Source organism: Theropithecus gelada, chromosome 8, assembly GCF_003255815.1.
Source record: "Theropithecus gelada isolate Dixy chromosome 8, Tgel_1.0, whole genome shotgun sequence".
Classification (NCBI taxonomy): Eukaryota; Metazoa; Chordata; class Mammalia; order Primates; family Cercopithecidae; genus Theropithecus; species Theropithecus gelada.
This window is the reverse complement of record NC_037676.1, coordinates 122,687,542-122,703,578: the sequence shown is the minus strand read 5'-3', so window position 1 is coordinate 122,703,578 and position 16,037 is coordinate 122,687,542. Positions and strand designations below refer to the sequence as shown.

Here is a 16,037-nt window from a genome sequence, read left to right as displayed (position 1 = left end):
AAAAACCCCCAAAAAAAAAAAAAAAAAAAAAAAAAAAAAAAAAGAAACATCAATCCGGAATGTTTAATATTAATTAAAACAGGTATTTCAGAGAGAAAAGAAAAAAATAAAATGAAGGGAAGAATAGTATTGAAGAAATAAGATATTTATCAGAACCACAAAAAGACAAAAGACTTGAATCTAAAACATCTCATACCATAGCCTCTTGTAATTTCAGAACATTAAAGAAAACAGAAAATTGTAAAAGTTTTAGAGACAAAATAAAATACCTATTGAGGAACAAAAATCGATCTGGCATCAGACTTCTCTTTAATATATGAAATCCAAGAAAATACAGAACTAATCTAAAACATAATCAAAAGAAATACCAGGATAACAAATACGCAGGTAGAGTCAGTCAAGTTAGAGTAGGAAGTCGGAGAGAAGAAAAACAAAATTAAGAATTTTATATTGCAAACAGCATAAGGTTTAGAGACAGAAGATAAAAAGGGAAGAAAAATAGGGGTGTTAATTACTCATCTTTCCCAGTGGGAAGTTATAAGATATCATCTAAAATTGGTAGGCAAGAAATTCAAGTTCTGTTGTGGGGAACCTGTACTTTTCTCACTCTTCTTTCTTGTCTTCTTCTGCCTAACCTATAAACACCTGGGATTCTTAAGGAGTGGTCTTAGCCTCCATTTCTTTTCACCTCATGGTCTCATCATGTGACTTACCAACCATCATGTATTTGGAAAACTCTACTGATGATAACTCAAATTGAGTGAGTTCCAGATATCCCCCCAGTCCACTTGTTATTTTCACTTGGATAATTCATAGATCAAATGTATCATCCCTAAAGAAGAGTTCTTGATTTTTTCTCCCCAAAGCTGTCCTCACCCTAAGTTTCCACCCATTTACCCCAGAAGAACACCACTCACTCAATTGAAGCCAGAAATCTAAATCATCTTCAATGTTTCCTTTCCCTCTATTCCACATCTAATGCATCACAGGAAGCTTTTCACCAGCTTACCACCAACGTATCTCCCAAATTTGTTCCCACTACTACTGCTCTAGTTTGAAATCAGTCATCTCTCACTTAGCCTACAGAAAGAGCCATCTGTCTCTCTGCTCTAATCTCTGCCTCCTGAAATTTATTTGCCCCAAGAAAGCGAAATTTTTGCAAAATCATATCCCATCACTCTTTCATATGAAATCCTTCCACTAATGCATTTACAATGAAATCCGAACTGTGTATGAGGACCTATTTGGTCCTATGTGACTGAATGTACTTCACCCATTTATCCATTAGGTCTCAGTTCAAATGTAACCTCTAAGAGGTCTCCCTGACCATCCACCTCATCTAAGTGAGTACTACCACTTCCCTCCCCACAACAAATAAAATTATTCCCCGCCAGTCTTTTTATTTCACTCATTACACACAGAATAATTTACAATTATTATATTTACTTGTCTGGTTACTTGTTTTGATTGCTGCTGTCATTAAAAGGTAAGCTCTAGATGAGAGGGGCAGAGAAACAGCTTGTTCTTCCTCATATTCCCAGCGCCTGACACATAGTTGGTATTCAATGTCTGTTTCATGTGTATGAAACAAAGTTATAGCAAGTAATAAAATACTATCCATGGAGAAGCTAAAAATAAAAATGTGATTTGTAATATTTGGGAGAAAAGTAATGTAAGAGAGCTTAGCTTCTCCTCTTTTATTCCATCATTTAACAATTATGTACTAAGGGCCTACTACGTACTGAACCAAAATAACAAAAACACAACAAAACAAAACAAAAAATCCTGCCTCCCATAGTTCATTAATAGGCACCGTATAAACATATATGAATGTAAAATAGGAACAAAGTGGTTCAAATGAGGCGACTACTTCTACTTCGTTTTACATGTTCTTGTAGTAAGATGTTTTTATATCTTCATACAGTGTGTATGTTTATTGGAGACGGTCTGAAAGGCTATACACCAAAATGTTCACTGTGATGACACAGACCTAGAAAGTACAAGTGCTTTCTAGGCAGAGCAAGATGAGTACTTCCTTTTTAACTGATATACTACTCTAGTGATTATCTATTCACAGTATGTATTTCTTTTATAATAAAACTATAAACTGCTCATATCTCATAAACATAATTTAACTATTTTAAAAAGAGTTCATTCAAATTACTGAGCTATCACGTGCTTTACTACAGATTCAAATATTACCTCATTTTTTGTTTTGTTTTTTCAAAAGTTTCCAAATTTTGAAGAACATGCCTTTCTGGCCATTCCAGAGGATTGGTTTCCATTAGACTTGAGGAATTAGGTTCCACTGGACTAAAATCTAAAGTGAAAGAAATACACATAAGTCTGAAAAGTATTAACATACTGAATTTTGCTAATAAAAGTGTGTATTTATAGACACATACATACATGTGTGTAAGTGTGTCTAAAAAGGTATACTTATCTTAGGCATTTATTAAAGACCTCTCTGATGGCCTAAACTGTGCAAAAGGCCACAGAAATGTTTGTTGCAAATAAAACTAAAATATCACCTCATAATAAAAGTTATAAGCTAAAATTCACAAAATTGTCTTAGCACTATTTAGGATTCCTATGGAATAAAAGCATAACTTTGTCATTTTGGGTGAAAATAGTTCTAAATGGAAAGAAGGTAACTCGATAGAGAATATATTGGATATTCTGTGTGATTTTCATACTAGAAATAGGAATTAGCACAAGTAGACCAAAACATTCATTGTTTAAAAAGAGATTACCTTATTCTCAAAACTACAATAATAATAGATAAGTTATGATGTTCTGATGTTCTCTCTGAGAAACCAAGATGCTTAAACATTCACACCTTCAAATCACTAACATTCAATGTTATTTTCTACTAATCAAATATTATATGTAAGAGTGTGCTTATCTTTCTAGATAATATGCTGCAGTGAACTACTATTGAGATTGCTGATAATATTGGGATTTTCAATGAAAACCTAAAGGGACAGTTTCCGGTCTTATTAGAAATTATTACTAATAGTAGTAATATATTCAAACTGTTTTAACACTGGCAAAATTACTAACTGTGCTACTTTTTGGATTGCAAAACTATTTGGTTTTAGAATTGTTTTGAACACTGTTCTAATAAACTCACTGAGAATTACTGAACATCAGCTATTTGACTAACTATCAACATTAACAAAAATACTCATTTGAGAAAATAATGATTTGGTAAACGAATTTTTTTTTTTCCCCCAGAGACGGAGTCTTACTCTGTCGCCCAGGCTGGAGTGCAGTGGCATGATCTCAGCTCACTGCAACCTCTGCCTCCTGGGTTCAAGTAATTCTCCTGCCTCAGGCTCCTGAGTAGCTGGGATTACAGGTACATGCCACTATGCCCAGCTCAGTTTTGTATTTTCAGTAGAGAAAAAGTTTCACCATGTTGGCCAGGTTGGTCTCGAACATCTGGCTTCAAGTGATTCATCCACCTTGGCCTCCCAAAGTGCTGGGATTATAGGTGTGAGCCACCATGCCTGGCCTGGTAAAGCAATTTTTAAACAAGAAACACAAATGAAAATGAATGCAAACTGCTATCTTACTTTCTTTTACTTATTAAACTATTTAACCTTGAATAGTTTAAAATATTTTCAAAACCTGTATTGAATTGCCCTATCTAAACACCATCCAAATACAATACTTTGCATTTTTTTAGTAAAGGTGGTGAAATACTATTTTAAAGAGTAATGAACTTCATAATAAAATAACATGCTACTGAATGTCAATGTGGCTTTCTACTAAAAGTATAAAGAAAAATATCACTTGCATTTCTGCACAGCTTCATGCTATGAGTTCATAAAAGAATATAAGCAATCTTAAATAACAGTAAACATTAAATTGTTCCTAAATATTTCAGTATAATATACAGCCTAAAAAATAAATTACATAGGCTAAATATTAAGAAATAGGTGGGAAAACATTCATATGTGTCATGTCTTTTGTGGAATCATTTAATACAATTCTTACAATAAAATAAAACACAGTATTTCATTTATGTGGCAGTCAAGACACTGGGCTATGCTGACAGCCAAAAAACACAAAGGCTCTCTGAGAAACCAAGAACACTGCTTTAAAAAAAAATCATTTTACAGGAGAAACACAGAAATAGACAATAGAACCAACACAATAGGGAAACAGGGAAAACTGACCTATAAAATCAAAAATTACAGCAAACAAAAAGAGATGACATTATGTGATTAATGAATTCAGGCCATTATAACCTTACACACTTAAATATGAATAAATCACAAAGAAAATGTTATATTACAAATTAATAAAGCAAGAATTATAAATAAATGCCAGAAGATTCCTTTTAAGTGTTTGAAGTAATAAAATAATGATCTGATAGAATTACCTGGAAAACTTATTTATGCAGTGTGTTGATGTGCCCAATGGTCCCATGCAAAGGAGATCGTTATTGTAGTTATTGTATTATGAGTTCAGATATCACATTTGACTTTGTCAAAGTCTTTAGCAACTTTGTGACAATGTGTAAATAAATGGTTATATTAGGCATTTTCTACATACTGATTTGTCACTTGTTATACACGCTAGAGTTTTTACCAAAAAATGAGCAGATTAAATAACTTTATTAATTACTAACAACTAATATGGATGCTTGCAAATGAGTCAGAATATGATATCTAATTGGCCTTAGTATTTCTTTCATTATGTAATTTACAGGTAGGCGTATTTATTCAAATCAAAGCGACAAAAGATGTTAAAAATCGCAACTTCATTCTTAGAAGTCATGTTCAAATGCATAACCTGTCAAATTTCAGTTCAGGTTCTAAAAATCTTCCAAGTTTCTTTCATTTGTTCAATAAATACAATCTTAAAATGTGATCTAATAATTAAAAAAAAAATTACAGGAAGAGAGTATAACAGAAAACTACGGAAACTGGGGAAAGTCTGGGAAAGTCTCTTTGAGAAAGTGACATTTAAATCAATATCTGAAGAATGATCATCAGTTAATCAGGTAAAGGCTGGAAGAAAAGAAATCCAGGCAGAGGACACTGCATATATAAAGTTCCTGAGGCAGAAAGAAATGTAATGTGTCCAAGGAAAGAAAGGACTTCCTGTGATAAAAAGGAAACAGAAATGTACTGGTACTAGAATAAGTATGAAGCCAGATATCATTTAAAGTTTTTAAAACCATATGAAGGTTGACGTATTCTATGTGCAATTAGAAGCAATCAAGAAGGTCTGGGCAAAGGAGTGACATAATCTGACTGTAGATTGTGTTGATTCTTTGCTCAAACCTTTTTGATTTTAAGATGAGCTCTCCTGCAGCTCAGTGTCAAGCGTCCTTCGTACAGGTAACTTTAAGATACATATCCTTAAACTTATATAAAAGTCTTAGCAATTATTTGAGCCCTTCCTATCTTTCAACCCTCATCTCCCATATAAATCCTCTGGTAAGCCAATCTCTCTCTTGATCTCGGTTTGCCTTTTCTTACCTCCATGACCCTGAATATGGTGCTTCTACCTGGCACATCTTATCTTCTCTCTATCTAGATCTTATGCATCATTCAAGACCTATATCAAGTTCTTTGGCTCCTAACCAGCCTTCATGACTATTCTACCCTACTTGCAGTTCTCTCCTCAAAATTCATATTTATTTAACCAGCACTTACTTTATACTAGGCAACTGCCTAAGCAATTTAAGAATAATTAATCTTCATAACAACCTATGTCATCCCTAATTTAAAGATAAAGAAGCAGAGGCAAAAAGATCAGAAAACATGCCCAAGGTCACATAGCAAGTAAGCTGCTAGTCTTGCTCCAGAGTCCATGCTATACATGGAGCTATGGTCTCTCACTTTTTGAACACATCCCCCATTTACAAGTAATCTAATAATGTCTCCAGCACCTTTCAGATTACTCTGTACGTTATTTAACTTGGGTACTGATATGCAATGGTGATGATAATGATAAAACAAGTAACATCTTTTTTGGTGCTTGTGTTAAGTGTTTTACAGGTATCAACTCATTCAATCCTCACAATAACCCTACTAATCCTCACAATAATCCTAATAAGTGGGTTATATTATTATTCCCATTTTAAACATGACGAAACAGGCATAGAGATGAATAACTTGCCTAAAGACATTTGGTTAGCAAGTAACAAAAGTGAGATTTGAACCCTGACAGTTTAGCTCCACAGCCTGTGTCCTTAAACAAGGTTATTCAAATTTATCACAACACTGGAACTCAGGAAAGCAGAAAGAAATACAACTAAATAATGAAATGATTTCCAGCCGTCTAAGTAAAGTCTGACTGTTCCTCCCCTACTGAATGTTAAATATGCGTCATCGTATCATATGGACTTTTACCTCTATTAAATTTACTATGATTACTATGATTTACTAGATTTTGCTTTCCACACTTTATGGAAATGTAGCTTAATAGAAATTCACACATTTCAGTAGCTTAGTAAGACTAAAGAGAGGCATCATCTTAAAGTGCTTCTTCCTTTGCCCAAAAGCAATTACACTGAACATAGTTAATGAAAAAAGTTACTAGAAAATTTATAATGTTTAAATAATGAGTAATACAGTTCATCACATATATATACATACTTGCATCTATATAAGTATCTATTATTATTTAAATCTGTGAAATATATTTGGATTTGACCAATACATTTTATAAGTTTTAATAATAAATGTCATAGTTGCCACACACACACACACACACACACACACACAGAGAACTAAAATTTAAAGTAATAAAAAACTTACCATTTAATATATTGAAGGTTTTAATTTTGTCCATCTTTCTTGGAATCATTTTAGGAATCACAGCATCAAAGTAATCTAGAAAGTGTTTCCTTGTGAGTACTAACAGGCTTTTGAGTTCAGCAACAGAAACGGTTTCAGGCTGTTTTGCCAACTTTCTCCTTTCTATAAGACAAATCAATACAATTGACTTATATTTATCCGCTTTGGAGCTCATCTACTACTCTTTTGGGGAAAATATTTTCAGAAGTAAAACAAGGGAATTTCTCTAGTAAATCAACATTCCTGTTTTCAGGATTGTAGGCCTTCTTTCACTTTAATCCTATTTGTAGATAATGGGAGAATTTCCAGTTATGTGAGATAAACAGAAGTAATTCATTGATACTATAAGTTGATAACAGATAAAGGCAGATTTACAAAAGCCTTCAGAAATATATTGCAGAGCATTAAAGTGGTCTTATGTTCACGTTTATGCAGAAATAAAACTCGTTAAACTTTCAGTTAAATATGGTAGCTTGGCCACTTCCATTTCTTCTTCTCAAAACCTAAAATCACAGCAAAGAAATAAAAAGGGAGAACAAAAGAAGGAATGACAAATAATGACATTTTTCAACAAATTTTGGAAGACATAAATGACAGCCGAGTGGTAAGTGAGTCTGCAAAGTAGAGGAAGAGCCGCCTTGGATGCCTGTAGAGAGGCACTACCAAGGAGTACAAAGTAGCTGGTAGTGAGATGCTGGACTGAAACAGGACTGGATGTAGCACAAGAAGTTAGAACTCCAGGTCCCTCCCCTACCCAACCCCCTATTCCTCAGAGTTAGGCACCACTGCTTGCATTTTTTTTTTTTTTGTATGGAACATCAGGTATATGAAAAGCTAGTATTGAGGCTGGGGTTAAAACTAAGGGATTAAGGAAAAGTCTGTTCATTGAAAGGTTGGACTCCAAGCCCTGATACCAGAAAGTTAACATCCACAAATGCCCCACTGGAAATATCAGAGGATTCTCCTTTGGTTAAACTGAATGCTGTCAGAGGAAAGAACTCTAGATAGCAACACTGGGGTGAAGTTAGGAGTAGAAGCTCATGAACTAAATGTTGAATTGTCACTTCACCAAACTATAGTGAAGCTTGACAGATATTACATTAGAAGCAAGCATACAAAACTTCCATTTCAAAATAGGATGGAAAGAAAAGAATATCCAGACATTTAAGGAAAGGTGTTGATGGGGAGAGGCAGCTCTTTGTTTCCCTGTGCAAAGATTTGATTCGGTTAACACTTTCAGCTCCCCTCTTCCTTCCCATCACTCACTGAGCTAGTCATGAACAAAGCATGCTCTGATAGATTCTTCTGACTTTCATCTGAGTGAGCAAGTCTTCAGGATTTATTTTCTCTGCAGACTTCTGCTGCACGGTTGGTCTGCAGTTGCCTAGCTCTGACAGTCATTCAGTAGCAAAGTTCAATGCTGGGTGTATGTATGAGGAGGCCAACTTGGCCATAGATTTAAAAAGCCATATCCTTTAATACAGCTTTCATCTATAATTTCTCTCCATCTGTATATTTCTTACATTTATTTTTCAGTTGGTTCAAATGTTGGGAGGAGAAGTGGGTATTATTTATTGGAATCCCAAACTAAAAAACATCCGAAAGAGAGACTAAGGCAAACAAACAGAAAAAAGGGAGTCCAGCAGAAACAAAAGCATTGTAGAAAACTAAACAAACTTTGCTATAATTTTCTCATAGACATATGAGAAGATACTGCACCCATGAAATAAGTACAGGATGCTTTGATAAAGAAAAAAAAATCAATGAACAAGAAATGACTCTAAAATTAAGCACACGAGAGATCAAATTTCAAAAATTCCATAGAAGAGCTGCAAAATAAAATGGAAGATATTCCCCCAAAACTAGAAAAAAAACATAGTAATATGAAACTAGGAATGGAAATCAGGCATTCTGTCCAGAAAAGTCAATATCTAGTAAAAGCTCTAGAGCTCCGGAGAGAGAGAGAGAGAGAGAGAGAAAGAATGGGAGGAACAAAATTATTAAAAGGATTAAAAAAAAATTCAGATTTCAAGATATGACTCTCCCATTTAAATTGCCAATCAACTACAAAGCTCAATAAATGGGACTGGTGGGGAAGAGGGGAAAGATAAACCCAATATGACTCAAAGTAAACCTTCTAGAGACAATGCTTCTGGAGACAAAGTTACCAGAAAGTGGGTAAAAACCAAACAAACCAAGATTAGATTACTACAAAGGATAGGAATTATATGTGACTTCTCAACAGAAACACAGTAAAGCAGAAGACAATGAAGTAGTATCATTGAAATTCTGAGGGAAAATGATTTTTAACCTAGAATTTTATTAGTGAAGTAAATAAATTTTCAGACACGCAAGAACTCAAAAAATTTATGCTCCATGAACTTTTGCTCAAAAAATGACTGGAAGAAGTGCACCAACCAAACAAAGGCATAATCCAATAAAAAGGAGAATAAGGTGTCTAGGAAAAAGAACATTCCAAAAGAAGAAAAGAGGAAAGGGAAATCTTCAAGATATTAGCAAGTCTAACAAGCAATCAGTCCACAGTCGAGCAAAATACGAAACACTCTAGGAAAGAAAACAATAGAGAAATAAAAAGGAACTGATGTATTTGAACACACAATGAATGTTAATGATAGGAGTGCAGCAGAAATGTTGGAGCCTCTGGAAAAACATAATAATGTTTTGTCTATACAGAAGAGTAGGCAAATTAAAAATAAGGTGATTATCAACCATAAGAAAAACAAAGAATTATATAAAAGAGATTTGATGATCATCATTTATTACATGGCTCTGCAGTAAACTTATTTATAAAATTATAATAATGTTAAAGCCAACCACTGATTTAACCAAAATTCATGACTTCACTGTAAGAAGCAGAAAGAGAATGTGAAGATTATGTGGGAAAGTGGAGTTTTTATCTTCCACAGTTAGATGTTAAGATAATGCCTGAAACTGATAAATCTAAGAAATAGCAGCATACATACATTATTTGTATAGGGGTCCACCTGGAAGAGCTGAGGATAGCTGTCTATAAATACAGGGACTGAAAGATGGGGAGGCATGGGTGGCACATTGCTGTTTGCCTCTTGAAGCTTTTTCAGTATCATTTGATTTTTCAAACTATATCCATGTATTACTTTGATAAAAATAGTCTATTTTAAAACACTTCTAGTCTAGTAACATTTTCTTCCACAATAAAATAGTAACCTAAAAGTTCATAGAAAATTCAACGCAATACGCATTTATTAATTTTAAGAGCTTACTGCCTAAAAACCACTGTACTGTGTCCTTAGACACAGAGGATTAAAGCATTATTACATTACACTACCTGAGGTCAGCACATAAATAATGCAAGGGAGTAGAATAAGGAGGAGACAACCAGTGTCAAGGTTCTACTTTAGAACATCAGCTTCATGATACAAGCCTCTGTAAAATCCTGCATCACCAAGGTGGACATTGGTAGGGTCCTTCCAGATCTGACCCAAGGTAACTAACATGGCTTCCACAATCAAGAACATTAGGAAGAGTAAAATGAGAGCTATAATATATTCTGTCTCTATTACATCCTCTTAGTGAGAAAATCATAAGCCTCATTGTCTTTTTCTGCACAATCTGCTGGGAGCCATTCCAAAACAAAAAGTTACCGATGGTTTGGTTTTATCTGGAAGATGTACAGAGTAATCGGCTTCAGAAATTAGCCCCTATGTTGTTGTTAATGTTAAAAATATACTCAAATCTGGTTGGGCGTGTTGGCTTACTCCTGTAATCCTGGCACTTTGGGAGGCCAAAGCAGATGGATCACCTGAGGTCAAGAGTTCGAGATCAGCCTGGCCAACATGGAGAAACCTCATCTCTACTAAAAATACAAAAATTAGCCAGGCATGGTGGTACACGCCTGTAATGCTAGCTACTTGAGAGGCTGAAGCACAAGAATCACTTGAACTCGGGAGGTAGAAGTTGCAGTGAGCTAAGATCATGCCACTGCACTCCAGCCTGGGTGACAGAGCAAAATTCTGTCTCAAAAAAAAAATTATATATATATGTGTGTGTGTGTGTATATATGTGTGTATATATATGTGTATATATATGTGTGTATATATATGTGTATATATATGTATATATGTGTATATATATGTGTATATACACACACATACACACTCAAATCTGAACCTGAACCTGACCTATATTTATTAAACCTGTCAATTATATTACAATTTGAAAAACAGAGTAAGAATCCATATTGACCTTAATGATTAAGAAATGGAGAGAGAAAATAGATAAAGTTTACAAGTTATGAGTAGGATAATTTACCTAGGCAAAACATCATCTCCACACAAGTGAGTTTGCATATAAGTGGCAGATAAATATCTGAGAGAAAAACATTGGACTAAAGTCTAAAAATAAGTCAGCATAAAAACGCTATTTTCCTAAAAAAGCTAGTAATAACTAAGGATTTATTAAAGAAAAATGTAGAAGCAGAACATCCAAAGGAATCAGCAGGTCGAGCATAAGCTTTGCACTGGGTTTTACACATTTAACAAAGATGTAGGGAGCTCAGAGTAGAGACTGCAATACTGGAGCAAAATGATAATACTGCTGTTTTCATACTTGTATCATACTGAACAGTCTTTTATTTAAAAATTGTTCAGCATTCTCAAGCCTTTTCTTGAAAAATCAGTGAAACAAGATTTTTAATATTTCCAAATACAGAAAGTTCTAAATTACCAACAAATTTGGTAAAATATAAATCGCAAGCTTATAAATTTTAAATATCATCATTCTAATTAAATAGTATTACATGTAATTTTCAAAATAAAATTAATGAAAATAAACTAATTTTAAAAATTAAGCCCTAACAAATTTTATTTCATTTTTGTGTTATTTTAAAAAACAAAGTGCCTCCATAGTGTTATTAGTGAGTACATTTTTGTGCAAATTTTTCTAGCTATTCTTTCTAATTTAGTATTAGAAAAATACTGGAAAGAGTAATAGGTCTACTCAGTGTTTTGCTGATAATTTGAGGAAATCTTTTTGAACAAGTTTTGTTTTTCTGTAAACACTATAATCTCTGTATGGATACTGAATCACTAATTTTTTTCCAAAGAGAGCTGTTCCCATTATATTCTTTAGTTTTCGTCATGTACAAATAAGTTAACTGCATTGCTTTAAGTACTTTTCTGTTCACACTTCACTTATTTGAAAATCACTGAAGTAGACGCTTAAGACATGCTTACATTGGAAACTTTCTTTTGCTGTCATTTGCCTCTGCCTTTTGAGACACAGGCATTCTAAACAGATGCATCTTTGTCTCCAAGTTTTTAATCCAGTATTAACTCTCTGGGTAGAGAAGAGATTTGTTCAGGAAGTATTTTCATCATAAATAGATTAACTGGATCATTAATCTGAATCAAGATTTAACATTGCAGATTGCAAAATGGCCATTTCACGGACATATCCAGAGCAAGTGTCTCTAGCAGCAACTAGCTCTAAGGTCTTCTTCAGTTTCAGGTTCCCACCTTACTCTGCCCAGTCTAGTGGCATCCCTACGATGTTTATTATTATTATTATTTTTTGCATTTCTGTACCCTCTCCTGCCCTCTCACCAACTCTGCTGAACTTTCCACTCACACCTCTAGGCAGCAACCTAGTTATAGCTGTCATATTTCCCTTCCCACAAAACCAGGAGGGATGGCCCGCTTGGGGTTAAGTCTTCTTTCACAAAGAAGAGATGCACCAGCTTCAGAGAGGTCCCTGCTCCTCTGATAGTTTTTCTTTTTGGAAAGGTGAGGAACAGAGGTGAAGATGAAACAGTGGAGATGTTGAAGGAACTGAGTTATAAAAAGCTGCAGGAGGCTTATTGCAAGGAAATCAGGGCCTGACGGGTTTTTGGCAGGAATAGAGCAAAGTTAAAAAATGAGTAATACTGATGTCTGAAATAAACATTTTATATCCATAACAATACTGGTATTTCAGTATATATGTGTGTGTGTGTTTATGTATTTGTTGGTTATAGCATGTACTACACTTTATTAAAAATGATTTGCCTTTCTATTTACACTTTCCTTGAGCAAACATCATTTTCTTGGTTTAAAAGAAAAAAAACACCAATGGTTAGAGGAGCTCAAGACTACACAATTACCCTGGATTTTTACAATTGAAAAAGTTTGTAATCTTTACATGAATAATTGAGACCAAGCATTCTAAAATTATCTTCTATTGAATAGGTAGGCTACTGAATTCACACTTTTAAGATATGTTTTTAAAGAAAAGAATGATCGTTCTTATTTTATAATATATGTAATGTATAATTCGAATATCTTTTTTTCTACATACAACTAAGGAAGACTCACAATTTGAATCCATTTCTTAGAAATTACATAACAATAAATAAGTTCAATTAGGCAACAAATGAATGCTTAAAATTTGTATTAAAAAATAAGACTGATAGCCAAATTAACTGTAAAAGAGAAAACATGTGAAATTATGACTCTTTTCTGAATAAATCTATAATGCCAATGTCACTCAGCACATGAAATGTTCTTACTTATTATTGATGATCATTATTAAACTCTAAGAATCAATGCTCAAGGTAACACATTAATTTCCCTAAGACTTGCATTTTTTCCTATTTGTAGCATCCAACTTCTGCTACCAAAAATATATAAAAAGATATTTTATCAAGAGTTCTACACTAAACAGAAAAATAAAACTTACATACCTTTTCTAGCATCCAATTAAAAACAAATTTTGAAATACAAAATTTGCTGATGAAGTATTTTTATAACTGTTAACAGTGATGTACAAATAAACAGAAACATTCTGAATCCAGTGAAAATATCTCTTCTACTCTATATCAACGCTATCAAAAATAGTTCTATAAATAAGTAGCGTAACTAAAAGATAAACTATATAAGAAGAATTGTGCAAATAAAGGTAGCTTATGTCCAAACAAGTCAACATTTTTAGAGTAGGATGAAATATACAAATTGTTACTTACTTAGGCATTCTTTCAAAGCTAAAACTTGAACATTAGCTAACTGTTTCTCTCTTTGTACAATCTGCTCCCCAGAAAAATGTGGAAGTGATAACAAGTCAAAAGGAAAACCTGAGCAATAAGAAAAAAAAAAGGTCAACCATTAACAATGCCCTTTGCCAACAATTAGTACTCAGTTCCTGGGAAATGTGTTACAGCAATGATTTAACAAAAAATAAAAACCAATCACTCACCTCTCTTGATCTTATATATTTCAAAGTAAATAATAATAATAATTATGCAGCAGAAAAGAAGCATACTCAATTATTTTGCATTTTAAACATTGACCTGATTTTTAAATTGAGGGAATTAGATAGTAAAGCAGAATTCCCTGAATCACATTTTCTTCTACCTAATCAGAAATCACAGATAGGGAACGGGAGCCAGTCTCTAAAGATACCCCCAAAAGCCACTGAATGAACCACATCTCCTGTTATTCCGTTTTGTGCAGTACCCTCCACCATGAATCCAACCTAGATCAATGTGCTGGATGGTGCCATGATAGCCTTAGCCGTGTCTCTCTCCCCATTCTTCATGCCCATAGTACTCAGAATAACTGTAGAACGTACTGGAAATGTACTATCTTGAAATAGGGAGGAACTGTCCAAGATAGCTTGGGTTTTTTTCCTTTGTACCCTAAAAGCAGGATGTCCTTTAAAGCGTTGCCCAATGAGTCACATAGCCCCTGAAATACAGAAGCCAGGTCAGGCTGCCTTTTGGGGTCCCTTAGCTGTGGTGCAAACGGCACACATGCAGTCAAGACTCCATCTGCCCTGGGAAGCTTTCCTGAGCCTTGGGGTCCTGGCTCACAACAGATCCTAGGCTTCTTTTGTTCCTTGCTGCCTATCTGTAAGTAATAAACCTGCTTCACATAACTTGCATGTGAGTGTGTTCTGTCACGCTGGACTAGGACAAATTGGTGACCAGTACATGGTGGACCTAAATAGTAGCCCAGGGGACAGCAGAAAGATGTATTTAGACTCCTGTTACTGGTAGTTGGCATAGTGATGATCTTCCCTATTCTCCACGCTGTGGCAGTCCTCCCTTAAGACTGCTAATTATTGGACATGCTTCATACTATGTAACAAGGTAACGTAAATGTGACACTGAATGACCTCTAGCTAGGACACAGAAACCCTTGCAGCTTCACAGAACAATTGCTCTAAGTCAGCAACAATATAAGAAGTCAGCCTAGGCCGGGCGCAGTGGCTCACACCTGTAATCCCAGCAGTTTGGGAGGCTGAGGTGGGCAGATCACGAGGTCAAGAGATCGAGACCATCCTGGCCAACATGGTGAAACCCTGTCTCTATTAAAAATACAAAAATTAGCTGGGCATGGTGGCGCACACCTGTAGTCCCAGCTACTCCGGAGGCTGAGGCAGGAGAATTGCTTGAACCTGGGAGGCAGAGGTTGCAGTGAGCGAAGATTGCGTCACTGCACTCCAGCCTGGTGACAGAGCAAGACTATGTCTCAAAATAAAAAAGTCAGTGAGTCTACCCTAAGACCATGATGTTTTAAGGAAGCCCAAGCTAGCTGTGAGGAAAGGGCCTGTGGAGAGAAAATCAGACCTCATCTGTTCCAGCCATCTTAGCCCAGGCACCAAACATGGGTGTGAAGAAGCTATCTTAGACATCAAGCCCTGTGGAATCTTCAAATGACTGGAGCCATAGTGTATGTGACTGTAATCATAGGCACGACCTCAAAATAGAAACATCCAGCTGAGCCCATTCAACCCACAGGACCATGAGAGATAATAATAAACTGCTATTTTTAAGCTAAATTTGGGATAGTTTGTTATGCAGCAATCAATAACCTAAATAATAAAGCCTGGGAAGAGGGAAAGATGGGCAATAAAATAGAACGTGTGGCTTGAGACCATGTAAATGAAAATGAGAAATATAGCAAAATACATGTATTTAAAGTGGAAAATACTAAAAATTTCATTTTTAGAATTGAAGGCTGATCTACTAAATTTTACTAGGTATAATGTAAAAGGAATTTGCTCTTTGCACATTAAATTGTAAAAAAATGTCATAATATGTTTTAAATAAAAGGTAAATTAATGAGAGAGAATGGAGTTTGGGGAAAATAAATTCATTAAATTTTTAGTATTTCTTCTACTTAAAGCCACATATGCTAACTACACACACAAACAATGTAAACATGTTTTAATACCTAAAGTTAA

The 16,037-nt window shown here is 34.6% G+C and overlaps 1 protein-coding gene across 1 annotated transcript in view; it reads right to left on the bottom strand.

Moving 5' to 3' along the window:
- MTBP (MDM2 binding protein) overlaps positions 1-16,037 on the bottom strand; it is a 78,605-nt gene that overhangs the window by 18,979 nt on the left and 43,589 nt on the right. The window contains exons 13-15 of the mRNA XM_025393672.1: positions 13,816-13,923; positions 6,780-6,941; positions 2,203-2,320 (exon numbers count right to left, since the gene is read on the bottom strand). Of these exons, the coding sequence (XP_025249457.1) occupies positions 2,203-2,320; positions 6,780-6,941; positions 13,816-13,923 (388 nt within the window). The remainder of the gene's footprint in view (positions 1-2,202; positions 2,321-6,779; positions 6,942-13,815; positions 13,924-16,037) is intronic.